The sequence below is a fragment of the Papio anubis genome, chromosome 3, assembly GCF_008728515.1.
Source record: "Papio anubis isolate 15944 chromosome 3, Panubis1.0, whole genome shotgun sequence".
Lineage (NCBI taxonomy): Eukaryota > Metazoa > Chordata > Mammalia > Primates > Cercopithecidae > Papio > Papio anubis.
This window is the reverse complement of record NC_044978.1, coordinates 143,929,154-143,953,799: the sequence shown is the minus strand read 5'-3', so window position 1 is coordinate 143,953,799 and position 24,646 is coordinate 143,929,154. Positions and strand designations below refer to the sequence as shown.

The 24,646-nt window shown below is 37.3% G+C and overlaps 1 protein-coding gene across 9 annotated transcripts in view; it reads right to left on the bottom strand.

The window, feature by feature from the left end:
• The window catches only part of ATP8A1 (ATPase phospholipid transporting 8A1), a 267,018-nt gene that overhangs the window by 134,187 nt on the left and 108,185 nt on the right, over window positions 1-24,646 (bottom strand). For all 9 annotated transcript variants that reach the window (XM_021938415.2, XM_021938417.2, XM_021938416.2 and 6 more), the window contains 5 exons: window positions 22,850-22,922; window positions 19,438-19,543; window positions 18,145-18,227; window positions 15,977-16,026; window positions 11,029-11,098 (listed from right to left, as the gene is read on the bottom strand). In XM_021938415.2, the coding sequence (XP_021794107.1) occupies window positions 11,029-11,098; window positions 15,977-16,026; window positions 18,145-18,227; window positions 19,438-19,543; window positions 22,850-22,922 (382 nt within the window). The remainder of the gene's footprint in view (window positions 1-11,028; window positions 11,099-15,976; window positions 16,027-18,144; window positions 18,228-19,437; window positions 19,544-22,849; window positions 22,923-24,646) is intronic.

Below are 24,646 nucleotides of genomic sequence, written 5' to 3'. Positions count from 1 at the left end.
CTCACTCTTTGTTGAGTCTCCCACAGTTATCATTGTTCCTGGCCCAGACTTCAATCTGGCCCCCCACATTATTCCAGATACCATGCCTGACCCCCATGACTGTTATCTCTCTGATCCACCTGGCATTCACGCCATTTCCCCGTATTTCCTTCTTTCATGTTCCTCACCCTGATCACACTTGGTTTATTGATGGCAGCTCCACCAGGCCTAATTTCTACTCAACAGCAAAGGCAGGCTATGCTACAGTATCTTCCACATCTATCACTGAGGCTACTGGTCTGCCCCCCTCTACTATCTCAGCAAGCCAAACTCATTGCCTTAACTCTGGCCCTCACTCTTGTAAAGGGAATACACATCAATATTTATACTGTGCCTAAATATGCCTCCATATCCTGCACCACCATGCTGTTACATGGGCAGAAAGAAATTTCCTCACTATGTAAGGGTCCTCCATCATTAATGACTCTTTAATAAAAACTCTTCTTGAAGCTGCTTTACTTCCAAAGGAAGCTGGAGTCATTCACTGTAAGGGCCATCAAAAGGCATCAGATCCCATCGCTGAGGGCCCTTATGCTGACAAGGTAGCTAAAGAAGCAGCTAGCGTCCCAACTTCTGTCCCTCGTGGCCAGTTTTTCTCCTTCTCATTGGTCACTCCTATTTACTCTCCCACTGAAGTTTCCACCTATCAATCCCTCTCCACTCAAGGCATACGGTTCTTAGACCAAAAAAAAAAAAAAAAAAAAAAATCTTCCAGCCTCACAGGCCCATTCTATTCTGTCATCATTTGATAACCTCTTCCATGTAGGTTACAAGCTGTTAGCCCGCCTCTTAAAACCTCTCATTTCCTTTCCACTGTGAAACTCTATCCCCAATCTGCCACTCTTGACTCCCTCTTGGAGTGGACAGATGATCTTTGCTAGGGTACACTCCAATACTTTCACCCTGATGAAGTCCTATTCTTTACTTTTATATTCACTCTTATTTTCCTTCCTGTTCTTAAGCCTCCCTATACCTCTCCCCAGCTATCTCCACCACACTATCAATCTCACTCACTCACTCCAGCCATTTCTAATCCTTCTTTAACAAACAATTGCTGGCTTTGCATTTCTCTTTCCTCCAAAATCGCTGAGGCCTCGATTTACTCACTGCTGAAAAGGAGGAATCTGTATATTTTTAAATGAAGAGTGTTGTTTTTACCTAAATCAATCTGGCCTGGTATATGACAACATAAAAAACTCAAGGATAGAGCCCAAAAACTCGTCAACCAAGCAAATAATTACGTTGAACCCCCTTGGACACTAATTGGATGTCCTGGGTACTCCCAATTCGTACTTCTTTAATATCTATTTTTCTCCTTCTTTTATTTGGACCTTGTGTCTTCTGTTTAGTTTCTCAATTCATACAAAACTGCATCCAGGTCATCACCAATAATTCCAAACGACAAATGCTCCTTCTAACAACCCCACAATATCACCCCTTACCTCAAAATCTTTCTTCAGTTTAATCTCTCCCATTGTAGGTTCCCATGCTGCTCCTAATCCCACTCGAAGCAGCCCTGAGAAACATCACCCATTATCTCTCCATACCGCCCCTAAAAATTTTTGCCGCCCCAACACTTCACCACTATTTTGTTTTGTTTTTCTTATTAATATAAGAAGACAGGAATGTCAGGCCTCTCAGCCCAAGCTAAGCCATCATACCCCCTGTGACCTGCACGTATACATCCAGATGGCCAAAGGCAACTGAAGATCCACAAAAGAAGTGAAAATAGCCTTAACTGATGACATTCCACCATTGTGATTTGTTCCTGCCCCACCCTAACTGATACGATATATTCTCCCCCACCCTTAAGAAGGTACTTTGTAATATTCTCCCCCACCCTTAAGAATGTACTTTGTATGCCTATCCCAAACCTATAACAACTAATGATAATCCCACCACCCTTGCTGACTCCTTTTTTGGACTCAGCCTGCCTGCACCCAGGTGAAATAAACAGTCTGTTGCTCATACAAAGCCTGTTTGGTGGACTCTCTTCACACGGACGTGCGTGACATGAACTTTTGCTCCAAGACCTACCACATGAACATACCAGGAAAGCCGAGAGAAACCACACTTTTTGAAGGAGGTAGACTGCCACTGTGGGTTTCATGGGACAGCTGAGGAACTGTGAGTCACAGCTTGCTTTCTCAGCTAGGAAGCTTGTAGCTGGGGGCAAGTTCTCAGCCTTGCTCACTGGCTGCTCAGAAATAAACTTGGTGCTGTTGGGGGTGCATGGTGGGAGTGAGACCAGCCTTTTGGGCTGCAGGCTGCATGGGTGCTGGGTCAAGGCCTATGGCTGCCAGCTTTCCCCCACTTCCCTGGTGATGTGTGTGATGCAGCAGAGGCAGCCATAATCCCCCTGGGAACATTACTCCATTGGCCTAGGAACCGCACCCCCATCCCCCACAGCAGCCTCAGCAAGTCCCACCCAAGGAGAGTCTCAGCTCAGACATGCCTGACTCTGCCCCTACCTGATAGTTTTTGTCTACCCACCCTAGTAGCTGAAGACAAAGGACATCTCTTGGGAGCTCTATGGCTTCACCTACTACCTGACCCTAGGGCAAGCTTGCATCCTCCCTATATTACTGCAGCTGATGAGCTCTTGAAAGTGCCACCTCCTGGCTAGAGGCCAACCAAAAAAAACCCAGCTCACTTAACAAAAATACAACCAAGGACCCTCTCCGAGTCCACTTCACTCCCCTGCTACCTCCACCAAAGCAGGTGCTGGTATCCACAGCTGGGAGACCTGAAGATGGATCATATCACAGGACTCTGTGCAGACACTTCCCAGGACCAGCCCAGAGCCTGATATCTCTGCTGGGTGGCTAGATCAAGAAGAGAAATAACAATCACTGCAGTTTGGCTCTCAGTAAGCCCCATCCCTAGAGGAAGGGGAAGAACACCAAACCAAGGGAGTACTCCATGGGCTGAAAGAATCTAAACATTTGCCCTTGAGCCCCAGCTCTTCCCTCTGCCATAGTCTACCCAAATGAGAAGGAAACAGAAAAACATTTCTGGTAACATGACAAAACAAGGTTTTTTAATACCCCAAAAGATCGTGCTAAGTCACCACAATGGATCCAATTCAAGAAGAAATCACTGAATTGCCAAAACAGAATTCAGAACATCAATTATTAAGCTAATCAATGAGGCACCAGAGAAAGGTGAAGTCTAACTTAAATAAATCCAAAAAATGATACAGGATATGAATGGAAAAATCTCCAGTGAAACAGATGGCATAAATAAAAAACAATAACAACTTCTGGAAATGAAGGCCACACTTAGAGAAATGGAAAGTCTCAACAACAGATTTGAACAAGTAGAAGAAAGAACTTCAGAGCTCAAAGACAAGGCTTTTAACTTACCCCAATCTGACAAAGATAAAGAAAAAAGAATTTAAAAAAAAATGAACAAAGCCTCCAAGAAGTTTGGGATTGTGTTAAACGACCAAACCTAAGAATAATTGGTGTTCCTAAGGAAGAGAAATCTAAAAGTTTGGAAAACATATTTGAAGGAATAATCGAGGAAAACTTCCCTGGCCTTGCTAGAGATCTAGACATCCAAATACAAGAAGCTCAAAGAACACCTGAGAAATACATCACAAAAAGATCACCACCTCAGCACACAGTCATCAGATTATCTAAAGTCAAGATGAAAAAAAAAATCTTAAGAGCTATGAGGCAAAAACATCAGGTAACCAATAAATGAAAACCTATCAGATTAACAGCAGATTTCTCAGCAGAAACCCTACAAGTTAGAAGGGACTGAGGTCCTACCTTTAGCCTCAAACAAAACAATTATCAGCCAAGAACTTTGTATCCAGTGAAACTAAGTTTCATAAATGAAGGAAAGATACCATCTTTTCCAGAAAACAAATGCTCAGAGAATTTGCCACTACCAAGCCAGCACTACAAGAACTGCTAAAAGCAGCTCTAAATCTTGAAACAAATCCTTGAAATACACTAAAATAGAACTTCCTTAAAGCATAAATCTCTGAGGACCTGTAAAATAATAACATGATGGAAAAAAAAAGTATTTGGGCAACAAATAGTATGATGAATACAATAGAACCTCACATGTCAATACTAACACTGAATGTAAATGGCCTAAATGCTCCACTTAAGAGATACAGAATGGCAGAATGGATAAGAATTCACCAACCAAGTATCTGCTGTCTTTGAGAGACTTACCTGACATATTAGGGCTCATAAAACTTAAGGTAAAGGGGTGGAAAAAGATATTCTATGCAAATGGACACCAAAAGCAAGCAGGAGTAGCTATTCTTATACTAGACAAAACAAACATAAAGCAACAGCAGTAAACGACAAAGAGGGACATTATATAATAAAAGGACTAGTTCAACAGGAAATATTACAATCCTAAATATATATGCACTTAACACTGGAGCTCCCACATTTATAAAACAATTAGTACTAGACTTATGAAAGGAGATAGACAGCAGCACAATAATAGTGGGGGACTTCAAATACCCCAATGACAGCACCAGACAGGTCAAGACAGAAAGTCAACAAAGAAACAAAGGATGTAAATTATACTCTAGAACAAATGGACTTAACAGATATTTACAGAACATTGTACCCAACAAATGCTGAATATACATTCTATTCATCAGCACATGGAACATTCTCCAAGACAACCATATAATAGGCCGCAAAACAAGTCTCAACAAATTTAAGAAATTCGAAATTTTAGCAAGTACTATCTTAGACCACAGTGAAATCAAATTGGAAATCAACTCCAGAAGGAAACCTCAAAACCATGCAAATACATGAAAATTAAATAACCTGCTCCTGAATGATCATTGGGTCAACAATGAAACCAAGATGGAAATTAAAAAATTATTTGAATTGAGTAACAGTGACACAAACTATCAAAACCTCTAGGATAAGTACCGCATGCTAACCGATTGCGCCACTGGAGCCACGTAGTTGGGTGCTGACGAGTTGATGGGTGCAGCACAGCAACATGGCACAAGTATACATATGTAACAAACCTGCACGTTATGCACATGTACCCTAGAACTTAAAGTATAATAATAATAAAAAAGAAAAAAGAAAAAAAAAAAAAAAACCTCTGGGATACAGCACAAGCAGTGCTAAGGGGAAGGTTCATAGCACTAAATGTCTACATCAAAAAGTCTGAAAGAGTACAAATAGACAATCTAAGGTCACATGTCAAGGAACCAGGGGAACAAGAACAAACCAACCCCAAACCCAGCAGAATAAATTACCAAGATCAGAGCAGAACTAAATGAAATAGAAACAACAACAAAAAAACACAAAGTATAAATTAAACAAAAAGTTGGTTCTTTGATAGACTATTAGCGAGATTAACCAAGAAAATAAGAGAGAAGCTCCAAATAAACACAATTAGAAACAAAACAGGAGATATTATAATATAACCAACACGACCAAAGTACAAAAGATCATTCAAGGCTACTGTGAACACTTATACGTGCATAAACTAAAAAACCCAGAGGAGATGGGTAAATTCCTGGAAATATACAACTCTCCAAGATTAAACCAGGAAGATATAGAATCTCTGAACAGATCAGCAGCAAGATTGAAATGGTAATTAAAAAGTTACCAACAAAAAAGATCCAGGACCAGACGAATTCCCAGCTGAATTCTATCAGACATTCAAAGAAGAATTGGTACCAATCCTATTGACACTATTCCAAAGATAGAGAAAGAGGGAATCCTTTCAAAGTCATTCTATGAAGCCAGTATCACCCTAATACCAAAACCAGGAAAGGATATAACAAAAAGAAACTACAGACCAATATCCCTGATGAACATACATACAAAAATCCTCAACAAAACTTGCTGACTCCAGCAGCATATCAAAAAGATAATCCACCAGGATCAAGTGGGTTTCGTATTAGGGATGCAGAGATGGTTTAACATCTGCAAGTCAATAAATGTGATACACCACATAAACAGAATTAAAAAAAAAAACAAACCACATGATCATCTCAATAGATGCAGAAAAGGCATTTGACAAAACCCAGCATCCCTTTATGATTAAAACCCTCAACAATATCGACATAGAAGAGACATACCTTAAGGTAATAAAAACCATCTATGACAAACCCACACTCAACATTATGCTGAATGGCAAAAAGTTGAAAGCATTCCCCCGAGAACTGGAAGAAGACAAAGATGCTCACTTTCACCACTTTTATTCAACATAATACGGAAGTTCTAGCCAGAGCAATCAGATAAGAGAAAGAAATACAGAGAATCCAAATTGGTAAAGAGGAAGTCAAACTGTCGTTGTTTGCGGATGACACGATCATATACCTAAAAACCCTAAAAACTCCTCCAAAAAGCTCCTAGAACTGGTAAATGAATTCAGCAAAGTTTCAGGATACAAAGTTAATGCACACAAATCAGTAGCTCTGCTATACACCAACAGTGACCAAGCTGAGAATCAATCAAGAATCCAACACCTTTTACAAGAGCTGCAAAAAAATTAAAATACTTAGGAATATACCTGACCAAGGAGGTGAAAGACTTCTACAAGGAAAACTACAAAACACTGCTGAAAGAAATCATAGACGACACAAACAGATGGAAACACATCCCATGCTCATGGATGGGTACAATCAATGTTGTAAAAAGGACCTACTGCTAAAAGCAATCTACTAATTCAATGCAATTCCCATAAAAATATCACCACCATTCTTCACAATTAGAAAAAATAATCCTAAATTTTGTATGGAACCCAAAAAAGCCTGCAAAGCCAAAGCAAGACTAAGCAAAAACAACAAATCTGGAAGCATCACATAACCTGACCTCAAAGTATAATATTATATAAGGCCATAGTCACCAAAACGGCATGGTAGTGGTATAAAAATAGGCATATAGACCAGCGGAAGAGAATGAAGAGCCCAGTAATAAAGTCAAATACTTATGGCCAACATAAGACTCAAACTTATAAAAATACTAGAAGAAAACCTAGGGAAAACTATCCTGGGCATTAGTTTAGGCAAAAAATGTATGACCAAGATCTTGAAAACACAGGCAACAAAAACAAAAATTCACAAATGGGACTATATTAAACTAAAAAGCACAGCAAAAGAAACAACAGAGTGAAGAGAATCTGTTGAACAGAAGAAAATATATCTGCAAACTATTCACCCTAAAAAAGACTAATAGCCAGAATATACAAGAAACTGAAACAACAGGAAACAAATAATTCCCTTAAAAAGTGGGCAAAGGACATGAGTAAGTAGTTCTCAAAAGAAGACATACAAATGGTCAACAAGTATATGAAAAAATGCTCAACATCAGTAGTAATCAGAGGCAAATCAAAACCACAATGAGATGTATCTTACCCCAGTCAGAATGGCTATTGTCAAAAAGACAACAAATAACTGATGTAGGCAAGGATGTGGAGAGAAAGGACCTCTTACATATTGTTGGTGGGAATGTAAACTAGTACAGCCACTATGGAAAACAGTATAGGGAGTTCTCAAAAAAACTAGAATTACCATTCAATCCAGCAATCCCACTACTGGGTATGTACCCAAAGGAAAAAAAAAACAGTGATCAAAGGGATATCTGCACTCACATGTTTATTGCAGCGCTATTCATGATAGCAAAGATATGGAATTAACTTGTGTCCATCAACAGACCAACAGATAAAAAAAAAAGTGTATATACACACAATGGCATACTATTCAGCCATGAAGAATAATGACATCATGTCATCTGCAGCATCACAGATGAAACTGGAGGTCATTATCAAGTGAAATATGCCAGGCACAAAATGACAAACATTGCACAGTCTCACTTACATGTGAGAGCTAAAAAAATATGATCACATAGAGGTAGAGAGTACAAACACCAACAGGGAAGGGTGAGACAGAGGGAGGAGGAAGGAGGGAGGGAGGATCAAGAGGACTGGGTTATAGAGTACAAACATACCGTGTGATAGAAGGAATCAATTCAATATTTGATAGCAGAGTAGGGTGACTATACTCCACAAAAAATGTATTGTACTAAGCTGATGGACACTCTAAGTATCCTGGCTTGATCACTCTGCATTATATACATGTAACAATTTCTCATGTACCCCATAAATTTGTACAAGTAATAAAAACAAAACGGAGACAGGAGGATCAGTTGAGCCCAGGGATCTGAGGTTATAGGTTATAATGCGCTATGATCACATCACTGCCCTCCAGCCTGGGTGGACAAAGTGAGACCCTGTCTCTAAAAATTAATAAATAAATGAATAAAGAAAATTAAGCAGTAACAAAGTAACTACAAGAAAATGAAGAACCAATTTAACAATGGGCAAAAGATATGAAGACACCTCATCACAGAAGACATATAGATGTTAAATAAGCATATGAAAAAATGTTCAACATCATATATCAGGGAATTGGAAATTAAGCCAACAATAAAATACACATCTATTAGAATAGCCCAAATCCAGAACACTGACAACATCAAATCTGGGTGAAGATGTGGAGCAACAAAAGCGCTCATTAACTGCTAATGGGAATGCAAAATGGTATAGCCACTTGGAAGACAGTTTGTCCATTTCTTACAAAATGAAACATACTCTTATTGTAAGATCTTGCAATTATTCTCCTTGGTATTTACCCAAATGAGAAAACATGCACATGCCTGTTTACAGTAGTAGCTTTATTCATATAATTGCCAAAATTGGAAAGAGACCAAGATGTCCTTCAGCAGGTGAATGGATGAACTGTGGCACATCCAGACAATGGATTCTTCACTGCTGAAAAGAAAGCTCTCAAGCTGTGAAAAGACACGGAGGAACCTTAAATGAATATTACTAAGTGAAAGAGGCCATTCCAGAAAGGCTATATACCATATCATTCTAACTATATGACATTCTGGAAAAGGCAGTAAAAGGAACAGTGGGGACAGTAAAAGCAACAGTGGTTGCCAGGGCCTTGAGGGAAGAGATAAATGTCTAGGCGGGGCACAGGGGATTTGTAGGGCAATGAAAATACTGTATATGATACCATAATGGTGGATACATGTCACTACACATTTATCCAAACCTATAGAATTTACAATACCAAGAGTGAACCCTCGTGTACAGTCTAGGGTTTGGGTGATAATGATGTGTCAGTGTAGATCATGGATTGTTACAAATGTACTACTCTGGTAGGGGATGTTGATAATGGGGAGGCTAGGTATGTGTGTGATGGCAGGGCACATATGTGAACTCTATCTTCTGCTGAATTTTGCTGGGAACTTAAAACTGCTATAAAAATAAAGTCTATATAAAATACATTAATTTTTTTTTCAGAACAGCAAAAATACATGCAAGCTAATTCTATGATTATTAAAAATGGAAGTCCAATATTTTTATTTTTTATTCAAAGCTTTAACTCCTCAAACAAGTTTCTAGGTAGAAGATTCTGAACTATACAAGAAAGGATGTGATTTGGGTTTTGTAAACTGGACATTTATCAACTATTTAAAGTGGAAGGTCTTAAAGGTCTTTTTTTAAAAAAAATATTTATTTTATTATTATACTTTAAGTTCTAGGGTACATGTACACAACATGCAGGTCTGTTACATAGGTATACATGTGCCAGGTTGGTTTGCTGCTCCCATCAACTTATCATTTACATTAGATATTTCTCCTAATGCTATCCCTCCCCCAGCCTCCTACCCCACAACAGGTCCCAGTGTGTGATGTTCCTCTTCTTGCATCCATGTGTCCTCATTGTTCAACTCCCACTTATGAGTGAGAACATGTGGTGTTTGGTTTTCTGTCCTTGTGATACTTTGCTGAGAATGATGGTTTCCAGCTTCATCCATGTCCCTGCAAAGGACACGAACTCATCCTTTTTTATGGCTGCATCGTATTCCATGGTGTGTATGTGTTAAAGGCTCTCTTTATTCCCTTATCACGAATATTACTCTTGGAATGTGGAAGACCTTTACAGCGCACTTTAAAATTGTATCCTAATCTTTTTATTTAATATTTCTCTGACTAGTCTAAGCTCCTGAAAAATGTTAGGTCTTATCTTCCTATCTCCAAAATCCAATTCAAACTGTGATGGTAGAATGTATACAATGAATAAATGTTAGGTGTTTTAATCGATGAGAACACAAAATCAAAGGAATTCTAAAACTAAATTCATGAGACATCATGAAATAATTCTACCAAAATGTTTTAAAATCAAGGCATTCAAAAACTGCATTTCATTGTCTTTAAACCAAGGCATTTAACATTTTCAAAATGATTTTAAATAATAGGCTTGAGCTTAAGTTCAGTTTCCAAGTTTCTATGCGATAAAGCAAGGTTGTTGATTCTATTTAAAATAGGAATGTTTCAAGTTGGGAAGTTTATAAACTAGGTAACTGGAAAGAACAGTTCAGAAGGAAAACACTGACTCATCTCAATAAAAAAAAGGGCCCTGGTCAGATTTCTCATTTTCCCATGAGTATAAATATATTTAACTTGAAAAATTCAGTTAGAATAACATATTACTATTTCTGTCAACATAAGCTGCCAGTATACCAAAGTCAAGTCAGAAATTGTTATAATTAAAACAATGCAAGACAAACTAATCACATAATTATCGTAGTAACTGTGATCTAATTTTCTCCCATTTCTATGTTCTTTAAAAAATTAGATTCAAACTAGAATCACATTCTAATACAATTTTTAAATATTTTCTGTATTTAACTGTCTTCTAACAGTTTATATAGTATAAACCTCAAATATTATGTATCAAAAATTGAATTATAAAAATAACCTAGGCCAAACTTTTTCAAAGCACCAAATTTACCCAGAAGGAATTCCACATTTGACCAGAAGAGGCTGAACACTATTACTATAAAACACCAACAAAAGTGTATGTCAGCAACTTTATGTTAAGCATCTGTGTTACACTTCCATAGAATGCCTAACATGTACATTATAAACCATCATAAATCAAAACTGTAAAAAATAAAAATAAAAACTTACAGCTCCTTTGCAGTAGAGTCGTAACTTCCCAGATGGAGTGCGAACAATCACTGACATTCTTTTTCTAGCACTGAAACAAAGAGGTTTTGTATAATGTGTCATTGTACCAAGGATATGCATCTATATGTTTGTCATGCCTCACATATTTAATATTCACAGTGAAAAAAATAAATCTGACAAAATCATGAGGCCTAACCTTCCACATACACAAACTATCCCCTGGGTGAACAGTTGGGCACCTGTAAAAGGTGCTTTACGCTTTTTAAGGCATTTTTTATGCTTTTTAAGACATTATGCTTTTTAAGGCACCAGGGTACCATCTACTGTTCTAGTGGAATAGTTGACAAAACAGTTCCTAAGAAACCTGCAAGAGCTCATACCCACCAGAGTAAAGTCCTAGTTCAAGGTTTTCGGATGTGAAAAATATTTAAGTTGGTTTCTTAAAGGATAAATTATGTTATATTTTTATTAAAAATAGAAATATCAATACAAATCAATTTTTATTAAAAATAGAAACAATAATCAGTGACACCCCATCACACAAGAAGGCAAATACTAGTACTTTAAAAAACAACTTAAGCATTCACAGCTATTGTTCTTCAATGATGACTAGCAAACCACTGGCGTCATGCTAAAAACCTGATTTATGCAGCAAAATTAAGCTAATGAGCACAAACATTTTAATACTGTGTTGGTGACATCGTTTAAAAAGAACTGTCTGTCAAATGTACATCTTCCAAAGCATTAGTAAAAAGAGAGAGCGAATAACAGTGAATGGAAGAAATTGGGACAGCATTACAAAGGATAGGACTCATTTGGACCATGAGCCGTATAAGCATCCTCCTCAGAACGGAGGGCAGAAAAGGACTACTCAAATGTATCTATTTGTTTTACCTGCTAAAAAACTAAGATGAGTTCAATATACAGCAGCAGTCAGTTATGGCATCATAGCGTACAGTCAGGAGTTTCTTTCAGAGGTATTTAGAAATATTTAAGTTCCCAGGTGGGCACGGTGGCTCACGCCTGTAATTCCAGCACTTTGGGAGGCTGAGGCAGGCGGATCACGAGGTCAGGAGTTAAAGCCCAGCCTGACCAACATGGTGACACCCTGTCTCTACGAAAAATACAAAAATTAGCCAGGCCTGGTGTCGCGTGCCTGTAATCCCAGCTACTCAGGAGGCTGAGGCAGGAGAATCGCTTGAACCTGGGAGGTGGAGGTTGCAGTGAGCTGAGATAGTGCCACTGCACTCCAGCCTGGGTGACACAGTGAGACTCTGTCTCAAAAAAAAAAAAAAAAGAAAAAAGAAATATTTAAGTTCCCTCTTTCTTCATCCATAATGCTCCTCGTATTACTACCCCAATCTCTATCCCTGTACATCAGGAATACATTTAATTGGGCCTCCTTTGTAATGACACCTATACATTCTACATTAGCCCTTCCTGATTCATGCCTCTTTTACTCCAGCTTTGATAATGTGGTCCCAAACTTATCAACTTCTTGCTCTTCTCTTTTCCTGGTGAAACTTCCAAATACTGGGTGAATGAGAACTCTCTTTTGTGGTACATCAAAGTAAGCAGATATTGCTGAAGGAAAGTTATCCGGCCATACGGATTAGCAAATACATGATATACAACACCAACTGGGTGCTCCTTACTGCCCAGTAACCCATCACATTCCAACAAGCTTCCTCTCTCGCGCTGTGCAGGGCTACAGCACACCTTCTCCATTCTCCAAGTCTCTCATGCTCCCTCCTCACTCCAAAACCTTGAAAAAATTCACCTTGATGAAAACCTCAGATAAGAAATCCCTTTTTGATAGTCCCAGCTACTCGGGAGGCTGAGGCAGGAGAATAGTGTAAACCTGGGAGGCGGAGCTTGCAGTGAGCTGAGATCCGGCCACTGCACTCCAGCCTGGGTGACAGAGAGAGACTCCGTCTCAAAAAAAAAAAAAAAAGAAAAAAAAATCTCTTTTTGGCTGGGTATGGTGGTTCACGCCTATAATCCCAGCTCTTTGGGAGGCTGACGCAGGGGGATCATTTGAGGTCAGGAGTTTGAGACCAGCCTGGCCAACATGGTGAAACCCTATCTCTACTAGAAATACAAAAATTAGCCAGGCGTGGTAATGTGCACCTGTGATCCCAGCTACTTAAGAGGCTGAGGCACGAGAATAGCTTGAACCTGGGAGGCGGAGGTTGCAGTGAGTTGAGATTGCGCCACTGCACTATAGCCTGGGCAACAGAGTGACACTCTGTCTCTGTTTTGGGGGTGGGAATAAATCCCTTTTCTTTCTGCCATTAAAATGTGCATATCTATGTGTGCACCATCCCCTCCATCTTTTTTCCTGAAATGATGGAAGAAACATTTTCCTCCCATCAGAGGCCTTCCTTCCACATGTCTGTGAACCTCCTCTCACTTTCTCGGTAACCTCGGTCCAAAGGTTATGCTGTTCTCCCCTGAATCTGCCTCTTCTCCTTTTGTAAGGATCCTGTTCATAAGCATTTAAGCATACTCTGTTCTCTCCCCTACAAAACTCATCCAATGCAACCACCCCTCCATTAAGCCACATCCCTTTTCAACTCTTTCACATTTCACCTTCTCTAAACGATCACTACATACAGTGTCTTCACTCATCTACCCGCTTCATTCCCTTGTTCAGTCTTCTCCTTGTTCTTCTCTCCTTGCCATTCCAATGAATAGCTACATTCAACAAATACTTCTCAAACTTCTTACCTAACCTTGCAGCAGTCTCCGACACAGATGACCACTCTCTCCTTGAACCCTGTTCTCCTGGCTCTGTGCTATGACCCTCTCGCTGTCCTCTACATCTTTAACAAGGTTGTCTCTTTTGCTGATTCCTCTTTTTCTAATCAACCCTTACCCTCATGGCTTAATCATCAGCCTTCCATTTTCCCCTCATTTTATATCTTCTCTTCAGGAGATCCCATTCAGTTTTATGACTTCAAATACCACTTACCAACCACTGACTGCCAAATTGCTATTTCAGCTATAGACTTGTTTCAGGCCCTTATATTCAACTGCTTACCTGACACCTCCGTTTGTATGTCTCACAGGCATCTAAAACTTAAAACTTTAAACATTTCAACCTCCACATCTATTGCAATTCCCACTTCTGCCATCTGTGTAAATGGTACCTCTATCTACCCAGTTGTTCATGCCAGAGAACCTAACCCCCGCCTCTTTTCGCCTTCCACCGCCAATCCCTCACAAAGTCCCTCAGATATTCCTCTACAAGGTACATGAATTCTATTAACTTCCTTTTATTTTCACTACCATCATCCTAGTCTAAACCACAAATGTCTTTCATAGGGACTATTTTAACAGCATCATATTCACTTTTCTCATGTTAATTCTTAAACCCATCTTCATCAGTGAATCCTGAAAGAACGGAAACTCCCAACCCTGCTTTATTTTTTTCTTCATGGCACTCATCACCTAGCATAGTGCTAAGTGTGGTTTAAAAAATGTATCTAAATGGCAATTAATAGGCTACTTAATGACAGTCTACAGATATAACACAAATAAGCTTGGGAAAAACAATCACTTTGACATAAGAAGAAAGAGATGAGGGGTGCACTTTGAAAATACTCCATTTGGTTTATTCAATGTATTCGTCTTCTTTGGACTTTTCAGAGCATATAAGTTAAAAAAAAAACTTTAAATAATAAGTCAGACAGACCCCATTATTTTTGTTATTAACCACTGGCATGTGGTCACTCCCAATCAAGACGCAACCAAAGTTTGCATAGAAAGAGAAATGCCTTTCCTAAGCAATGTACGAGTTTGCCTTATGCAGAAGAAAGTTCAAGAAAAATGATGGACACTTATTTCCTTGAACAACAGCATTGCTTCCTCATGGCCTTAATTCTGTGAAGTGTCCTGTGAATGGTGATGTAGTCTTTAAAGACCCTGCAGCAAGGGCCTCTCTGCCTCAAGAATGCAGGTAAGCAGGTTACATCGTCATGTGGGAGTAAAAGGCTGAACACTCATAGATTTATCACCGATTATAACCGAAGGGATCTATTATTCGACCTTAAGAAATAAAATAAGTAGGACAATCACTTTGCTTTCTATTCTTTCCTAATATATGGTAACTGGTCTTATACTTAACAGAGACACGAATATGGTTTCCCAAATCCTGAAGACAATTAGATATAATGAGCATATAATTAGAATGCTGGCTTCCTGACCCTGACTCATCTCTACCCCACATAAATCTGATGCCTCTAAACATAACTGTGTTTCCAGATCAGCAGCCACAAGACGCCTGGCCATATACCCTGGGCTTGTGAATCAGGCAGTTATACTTCAAAAAGATTTCTTTTTCTAAATTTGAAAATTGATACATAGTATTTGTACATATTTATGGGGTATATGTGATATTCTGTTAGATGCATAGAATTTATAATGATCACATCAGGGTGTTTGGAATATGCATGATCTTGAGTGTTTATTACTTGTACGTCTGGGAACATTTTAAGTCCTCTCTTCTAGCTATTTTGAAATACACAACACGTTGTTAACTATAGTTACCCTATTTTATTATCGAACATCAGAATTTAATTCTTCAACATAACTGTATGTTCATACCCATTAACCAACCTCTCTTTATCCCTTCCCCTCCCACCCACACATCCTTCCCATCACCTGGTATCTATCATTCTACTCTCTACCTCCATGAGATCAACTTTCAAAAACACTTTAAAACTGCTACCAGTGGTCACACATTGTAATACTCTGAAGAAAGTGGTTTGTGATTTATCTACAGATAATGAGAATCAAAAATGTACTAAAGATTTTGATTTAATATTTTGTCTAAACAAATTTAGTCAAATAAAAACAAAGCATACCTTCTAGTTATTCGAAAGGGAAAAATAAAAATGGATATAAAATTATCTTATCCATACAAATAACTGAGCAGATGTTTTACCTGGTAAACTCCAAGACATTGAGCAATTCATATCTTTCTTCCTGCCCCAGCTAAGAAGAAAAGGAATATATAATTAAATACAGTTGGAAATGTCTTAAGCTTCTTGGAAATAAATCCTAGTCATAAAGTTTTACTGCAAAAAATGTCAACATGAACAAATTTTCCCTACTGAAATATGGAAGGGAGCTTACTAACTTTTACATTAACTGAGTTACAGGAAACAGAAAATCCAAAACAGGAGAAAACCAAAAGGAATTCAAAGTGTCACTGAAGAGTTCTTAGAATATAACCTGCCCAGACAAGAGAATGGAGGGCTTCAAAAGGGATGTGGAAAGGAAAGAACTGCCAATGAACAGATTATATGGTGTGACTGTATTGAGAAAAGTATACTAGAAAGTATGGGAACAATTAATATAGATAATAAGAAAAAAACAGGGAAGCAATGGAACAAACAGGTAAGAGATTTATCTTTAGAAAATGATGGAAAAAGTGCCCAGGTCCAGTGGCCGTGCCTGTAATTCCAGTGCTTTGGGAGGCTGAGGTGGGAGAATTAACTGAGCTCAGGAGTTAAGACCAGCTGTGGCAATTCAGCAAGACCCCATCTCTATTAAAAAATAAGTTTTTTTTTAAATCAGGTGTGGTGGCGCATGCCTACTATAATCCCAGCTATTTTAGAGGCTGAGGCAGGAGGGTCACTTGAGTCCAGGGGTTCAAGGCTATGGTTAGTTATGATTATACCACTGTACTCCAGCCTGGGTGACAGAGCAAGATGCCATCTCTAAAAAAAAAAAATTGGTGTCGGAAAACACAAAATTAAAAAAAAAAAAATTATCAAATACAACAATGTTCAGCTATGAATATTGTACAGGTAAAAGAGAAGGCAATACTACACAGAAAGTAAATAATTTTTAAATGAGACATAATTTATATATAATAAAATGCATAGACCTTTAAGATAGAGTCAAAGGAAAATTGTATAGTTTGGTAATTAGCATCCCAATCAAGATACAAAACATTCCCACCACCCTATAAATTCCGTTGTGCCCTTTTTCAATCAATCTCCTCCCTGCCCTGAGGCAACCACTGTTCTGCATTCTATCACCATAAATCACTTTTTCCTGCATCTTGAGCTGCATAAAAATGAAATTAAAAAGGATGCACTCCTTTGTGTCTGGCTTTTTTTTTTTTTTGCTCGGCATAATGTTTTTGATTGTTTTGATTCATTTTTCATCCATGCTGTTGATGAATCAATAACTCATTCTTTTTTATTGTTTAGATGTTCCATTGAGACTATATCACAATTTGTTTATGCATTCTTCTATTGATGGGCATTTGGTTTGGTTTCTAGTTTTTGGCTACTCTGAATAAAGCTGCTATGAGCATTTTGTTACAAGTCTTTTTAGAAACACAAACTTCCATTTCCGCTGTATAACTGTGAGCACAATTGCTGGCTCAGGTGTAAGTTTACCTCAATTAGAAAACTCTAAGATTTTCCACAGGGACTGTACCACTTTACGCATCTGCTAGCAGTATATGATTGCTCCATTTGATCTACATAGTCATTACACATTTGGTGCCATCCATTTTTAAATTTTAGTCTTTAGAAAGTAAGAGAAAAAGTGGTCAGGTGCAGTGGTTCATGCCTGTAATTCCAGCGCTTTGGGATGCTGAGGTGGGAAAATCACTTGGGTAGGTATGTAGTGCTATCTCATTGTGGTCTTAATTGTATCTCCCTAATGACTAACAATGTTTTCTCACATGCTTATTGGTCATCCATATAGCTTCTTTTGTGAAATGCCTGCTCAAGTCTTTTGCCCACTTTAAAAATTGGGCCTGAGTATTTAACTAATTGGAATAAAATCATAATAATTTTGGAGTATGAGGAAGGATAAACAAAAAGGATGATGATTCAAGAGATACATCCTCATGTAACAGAATCAGAAGATACATTAAAATTGAAGAGTCAAAATATGTATTAATAATCACCATTTTTTTTTGAAAATACGAGATTGTATAAGTGCCTAAAGAAATAGCTAAAAGAACACCCAGCGGTTGCTTCTGGAGTGGGGAACCTCTATTTTATTATAAGCTTTTTGGTATGACTTTATCTTTGAAGCTATGCAAATGTATTACTTGCATTAAAAAGAATCTTAAAAACAACAACTTACTGAATCTATAATCACCGAGTCGGGTGTTCTTCCAGTGAAAACAAAATTCAATTGCTTGGCTGCTCTGACCAATGCTCCCTCATCTGTTTTAGAAAAAGAGGTAAAAGCAAATACATGATTGAAAAAAAAATATTCTCAGTACAAGAGAAGTACATTAAGGTAATATAATTTTCTGTTTAAAGTTCTTTTTATTCTGGCTCCTGTTATTAATCCAATTATTTTAAAATTATATGACAATTCCAAAGAAATGAAGAGAATAATCTTAAGTGTTGGAGACACATATAGAACTCAGAGTTACATTTCCAAAATGTCAAGTCTCACTGTTAGTCATAAATTCCTAAGAAGCTTAATTTAAATGTACCCCTTCATCCAGCACATTTGCTAGAAAACTTTCTCACAAGGAATCAGAGAAAACTGCCTTCTAAACTTTTATCCTTTTCCTCCTAAATTGTTGAGTCTAGAGAAACTAATATTGCTCATTGAGGATTCAATTTAAACAGCTTTAAATGAACTAATAATGATTTTAATGTCTATGAAATTCATCATGTTAAATAAAACCTTTTTATTGCTAGAGTAGGGTATGGCATAAGAAAACATCACACAGTTTCTATCCTAATAATATGATATAACAATTCTTACGCTTTTAAGGAATTTAGTATATCCTATAAGTCACAGATGCTGGCTTAGAATACAGTTTAAAACACTTCTAACAAAGTTCTCATCAAACTATCTGCCCAATTTTACATTGAAAATAGATCCAAAATTAAGCCTAAGTACTTAATATTGATAACTGTACTAATAATATTTTATGGAATCCCTTCAAATGTGTAAAACTGTCCTCACCCAAATAAATACACAAACTTCGTTATTATCATTAACAAAAGAGGAAATCAAAATTGGTGTTCTAAAGTTATATATGCTTACTATATTTAGGCAAACACATTTTCCTTTTCCTATTTGTACCCATGCAAAACCAGCTTGACTAAGAGTTCTTAGGTATTTATAAAGGGAAAAATTATTATGCGTAGGTAAAAAAGTACATTTTTCACTTATGAGAATTATGTTATTCAAATTCTCATGTAACTTATGTCATATACCAAAAATTACATACACAAAGTTACACATTTTAAAATATCACATATATATTTAACCTTGAAAGCCAAGGTTTTTCTAATTGGTAAATAAAAATTTTTATCTAAAAAAACACTCAATTTGGCTTTTTAAAATTAAACTGACTTTTACATTCAGAACAATTTTCCACAAAAAAAAACTTTACAATTTCTTCATTTGTACCTGGAGATGCTGCTTGATAAATAATCTTATCACCTTCTCGCTCTGGCACTGCTGTGTGACAGACTGCCATCATTGTAAGAAATTCACATATTATAGGTGCAGTCGGCTGTGAAAAATAAACATATAATTTAAGCCCTTCTCATGTGAACATTTTGACACTGATAGTAATATTACTTCATGTCTATTAAGAACATAGCTGTTGGCCGGATGTGGTAGCTCACACCTGTAATCCCAGTGCTGTAATCCCGGCACTTTGGGAGGCCGAGGCGGGTGGATCACCTGAGGTCAGGAGTTTGAGACCAGCCTGGTGAAACCCCTACTCTACTAAAAATACAAAAATTAGCCAGGCATGGTGGCAGGCACCTGTAATGCCAGCTACTCGGGAAGCTGAGTTGGGAGAATCGCTTGAACCCGGGAGGCGGAGGTTGCAGTGAGCTGAGATTGCACCATTGTACTCTAGCCTGGGAAACAGAGTGAGACTCTGTCTCAAAAAAAAAAAAAAAAAAAAAAAAAAAAAACAAAACAAACCCAACGAAACAAACAAACAAAAACCCATAAAAACATAGCTGTTACACATAGGGGGTGTGGGATTATAGCCAACTAAGAAGCCAACATCAATTATAAAGAAAATGTGTTTTTTAATTCAAATTATTTTTCTACTCTTTCATTCATTTTCTAAACATTTATACAAGACAACTTGGTGTTGTCAAATAGAGACAGTATAGTGAGAAAGGCAGATGAAGCTGAATCTTGTCCTTGGAGGACAGGAGAAAAATTTGAGAATGTTCATTTACCTAGCTGTAATTCCTGATCAGATTCAAATTTTAGGCATGCCATCTTACTGCATTGGCGTGATACTTCGCGTTGGGGTGATAATGATTGAGGATTTTTCTATAAGGCTTTGTCTTTCCTCTCCAAAAATGGTAACTTTATTCATATTTTAATGAATAAGAAATTATGAGCAACTCCTATGTCCAGTGGACTCCTACAGCCTGAGAAGACAGAAGGGTGTATCCTTTCTGCACAGAGCTTAGGGTTTATAGGAGAGAAGCCAGATATTTTAAATTAAATGTATTCCTGTCTGGCTCTCAATAAAGAGAAATGTCATTCAATTTAATAAAGGAAAAACATTTCTCTATGCTCTTGGACAAAAAAATAATAATAATGTGAAGTGAGTAGGAAGATATATCAGAACACTATTTGAAAAAACTGTGTTCAGGCTAGAACAGTGGACTAAACAGACATGGTCCCTGCCATGTGAAGCTTGGTGGTGTGGGGAAGACCAAACACAAATATACACATATTGTTTACTTACAGTGTGACAAGCACTGTAAATAAGGGAATATGCAAATATCATGTAATGTGACTTGAGCGAGTCTGTGGTTATTCTCAAGATAATGTAATATTTGAGCTGATGAAGTTTTAGCCTCAGGAAAAATTGAGCAAAGTGCTTTCCATCAAGCAGGAAAGGTCATAAAGAAGGAAAAAATGATGTGTTTTAGAAAATAAAAGGCAGTCAGTGGGATGAGGAGAAAGAAAAGGAGCTCAAAATGAGGGTGACAGCTTAGGCAGGGGCCAGAACATGTTACTTTATGAGTGAAGAGAGAAGGCAGAGAATAGGCTTAAACAGGATAGTGAGGGGACTTGATTTCCATTTGCATTTTTCAGCTGTCATGCGCAACAATAACTGGAGAGGAGTAAAAATGGAACCCAGGAGACTGGCCAGGAGGCTACCACAGCCATCCACAGAGTGGGTACACTGTGAGTCTGGACTAGAGGGGTGAAAATGAGAAACATTAACTGTGAAACTGACATTGCCAAGATGCATTCTGTAATCAGTACCCCAAACAAGGGCTTGGTGACTCAGAGATCCGGACATGGAGAGAAAAGAAGGCATCAAAGACAATCCTCTAATTCCTAGGAAGAGTCACAAGATAGGTGACGGTACAATTTACTGAAGCTGAGATTTCAAGAGGCAATAGGTGGTCTAGCTCTAGGTTTTGTAGATCCTGAAGTTAATATTTTGTCAAAGGCTCATGTAGAAAACAGAGATACAAAAATACCCATATCAACACACTGATAGGGCCCCACCACTCGGGCAAAAGTGTCAAGCCTACCCGTGCTAGAAAAGATGCATGTTTTGGGGTAACAATTATGAGTTCGAGTTTTGACATACTGGGCTTGAAGTGGTTATGAGAAAAAGCTCTGGGGTTTAACTCCAGAAGACTCTCTAACTTGATCTTATGAAACCTGAGTGTCAGTGTGATGGTTAATACTGAGTGTCAACTTGATTGGATTGAAGGATGCAAAGTATTGATCCTGGGGGTGTGTCTGTGAGCTTGTTGCCAAAAGAGATTAACATTTGAGTAAGTGGGATGGGGAAAGGCAGATCATCTAATCAGCTGCCAGCATGGCCAGAATATAAAGCAGGCAGAAAACTGTGAAAAGGCTCAACTGGCTTAGCCTCCCAGACTACATCTCTCCCGTGCTGGATGCTTCCTGCCCTCAAACATCAAACTCCAAGTTCTTCAGCTTTGGGACTTGGACTGGCTTCCTTGCTCCTCAGTGTGCAGATGGCCTGTTGTGGGATCTTGTGATTGTGTGCATTAATATGACTTAATAAACTCATATATATATATATATCCTATTAGTTATATATATATATCTCCTATTAGTTCTGCCCCCCTAGAGAACCCTAATACAGTCAGTAACTTCATAAGCAGGATTTTCACATTGGGTGGCAGAAGCTGGAGTTTCTACTGTAGATTTAGCACCAGCCTATGGTACTAAGCAGATAAGTTACTTCCACAGATATTCTAAAATTGTTAATATTGAATTGTATCACAGAGCGTTCTATAATCATTTAAAATGAAACAATTTGAAAAGACAGAATATTGATGAATGATAATATTAAAACCAAATTAATAACAACCATGAATTAATGTTGGCCAAGTAAAAAGGAATTGGCATAGATTTTGATAATTATTAAAAATGATCATGAGGCCAGGCATGGTGGCTCATGCCTATAATCCCAGCATTTTGGGAGGCTGAGGTGGGTGGAACACCTGAGGTCAGGAGTTTAAGACCAGCCTGGCCAACATGGCAAAACCCTGTCTCTACTAAAATACGAAAATTAGCCAGGTATGGTGGCGGGCGCCTGTAATCCCAGCTACTTGGGAGGCTGATACAGGAAAATGGCTTGATTCCGGGAGGCAGAGGTTGCAGTGAGCCAAGATCATGCCACTGCACTCCAGCCTTGGCAACAGAGTGAGACTCTGTTTCAAAATAAATAAATAAATAAATAATCATGAAAGTAAAAAAAAGAGAAATATATAAACATAGAAGATAATTTAGAGAAACATTCATTAGTTTTTATTCACTAACAAAAAGATAATGGTTTTATGTAACTTACATGATTATTTTGGAGATTTTCCAGCAATGATGAATCACTAAATGTTTTTTCGTCTCCAAACTGTGAGTTCTGCCTGAAGGGGGTAAAAAATAGAGTAAACCCAGTTCATTTATACAAACCCACTGATCTATTTGTTAATGTACTTTATAAGTAAAGTGTTATGTCTCCAAACCCTTAATAAATTAATTTGGCCTGCATTTCTAAATAACATCACAGATTTCATGACTGCATCATAAAATATATTCAAGCATTCTAAAATGTGAAAGATGTTTGCAATGTAATGAAAAATAGTATTTTATAGTTCATTTTTTCTGGAGTTAAATTATATTGCAGCCACATGAAATTTTAAAAAATATAAAAAATAAAACTATTAAAACACCTGGAATTGAATTTCTTCCATTTCCATAATATTTTCAGTTTTTAGGATTCTAAGAATTAACGAAAGCTATTATACAAAATAGTCTTCTATTTTAGTCATGATCTTTTATATGTAGTGATGAAAATCATATGAAATAAGAACATGAATAAACCATTTACAGAGTATATCAACATTTATCATTCATATCTGAGCAAATATTTATAAACATATTACATTTGTTCTGTAAATGTAAGAACAAATAATGAAAGTATGGAATTTTTGTGTTGTGGCTATCTTCATATGAGCAAATGTATTATGTACTTCATATGATATAAATGGAGTCAATTATCTATGCAAACTAACTATCATTAATCTCATGGCCATACAATTTAATACAAAAATACTGAGATTCAAAGGAAAAACAAGGAACACAAGTGGGAATGTCAAAAGAAAAGGGTACAGTTTGCAAAGTTTAGTAAAAATATATACATCTGAGCTTTAGTGCACAGAAGAAAATTTCAGATTTCAGTAAGGGAAAAAAATGTGTCCAATACTAAACAATTATAATCCAGAAAGCTTTTCATCACAACATTTACAAGTTACAAACAGTAAATGTCAACATGTCAGATATCAAGACTGTCATACTGTAAAAACAGCAGCTTGACAGGAAGGAAAACTCATTGAAGAAAATAGAATTTGAAAGAATAGAACATATATAGTATCTTCAATCAAACACATTTCTCCAGTGAACTGAAGGAGGAAGTTAGAATGTTTATAATGGAACACATATTTACATGTAGTAATTTGGTCTATTAAGTCTCCAAATCGTAAGAAAAATACATCTTTATTAGCAGGTAGTAGTTTAGAATGATCAAAATATCCTTGGGGGCCAAAGTGAACACCTCATCATCACTATCATTATTATTATTTCTCTAGTTTTAAAGATAGAAGAAAAAAACCGAGAACTTTTAAATGACTTATCAATGTGTAGACAAAAAGATAGCATATATCTCTCCTCCAAAATTACCATTTATTAAAAAGAGTTCATTACTTGAGGCTTTATTAAATTTTCCTATTAAAATACATTCATAAATGGTGTGCAGCTGCACTTTTCTACTTGTTAAACTGAAATTTCAAGGAATACACACAGTAACATCTTGCAAGAAGTCTATTTTCTTTCCAAAGAATTCCAGACTAAAAGCCGTTTAAATCTGAAGATATATCTTATTAATCTCACCAATTCTTTCATTTTATAAATCAGTTACTATAATTGACTTAATTTTCAAACATATTTATAAATGAGTAGCTCTAGCTATGCAATTGAAATATTTACATGGACATATCCCATTTTCCATTCACTAATGAAGGTTCTGTCAAGAATAATGCTAAAAAAGAACTCTTCATCTAGAAAGTGACTTCCTTCCCAAGATAACTAAAAA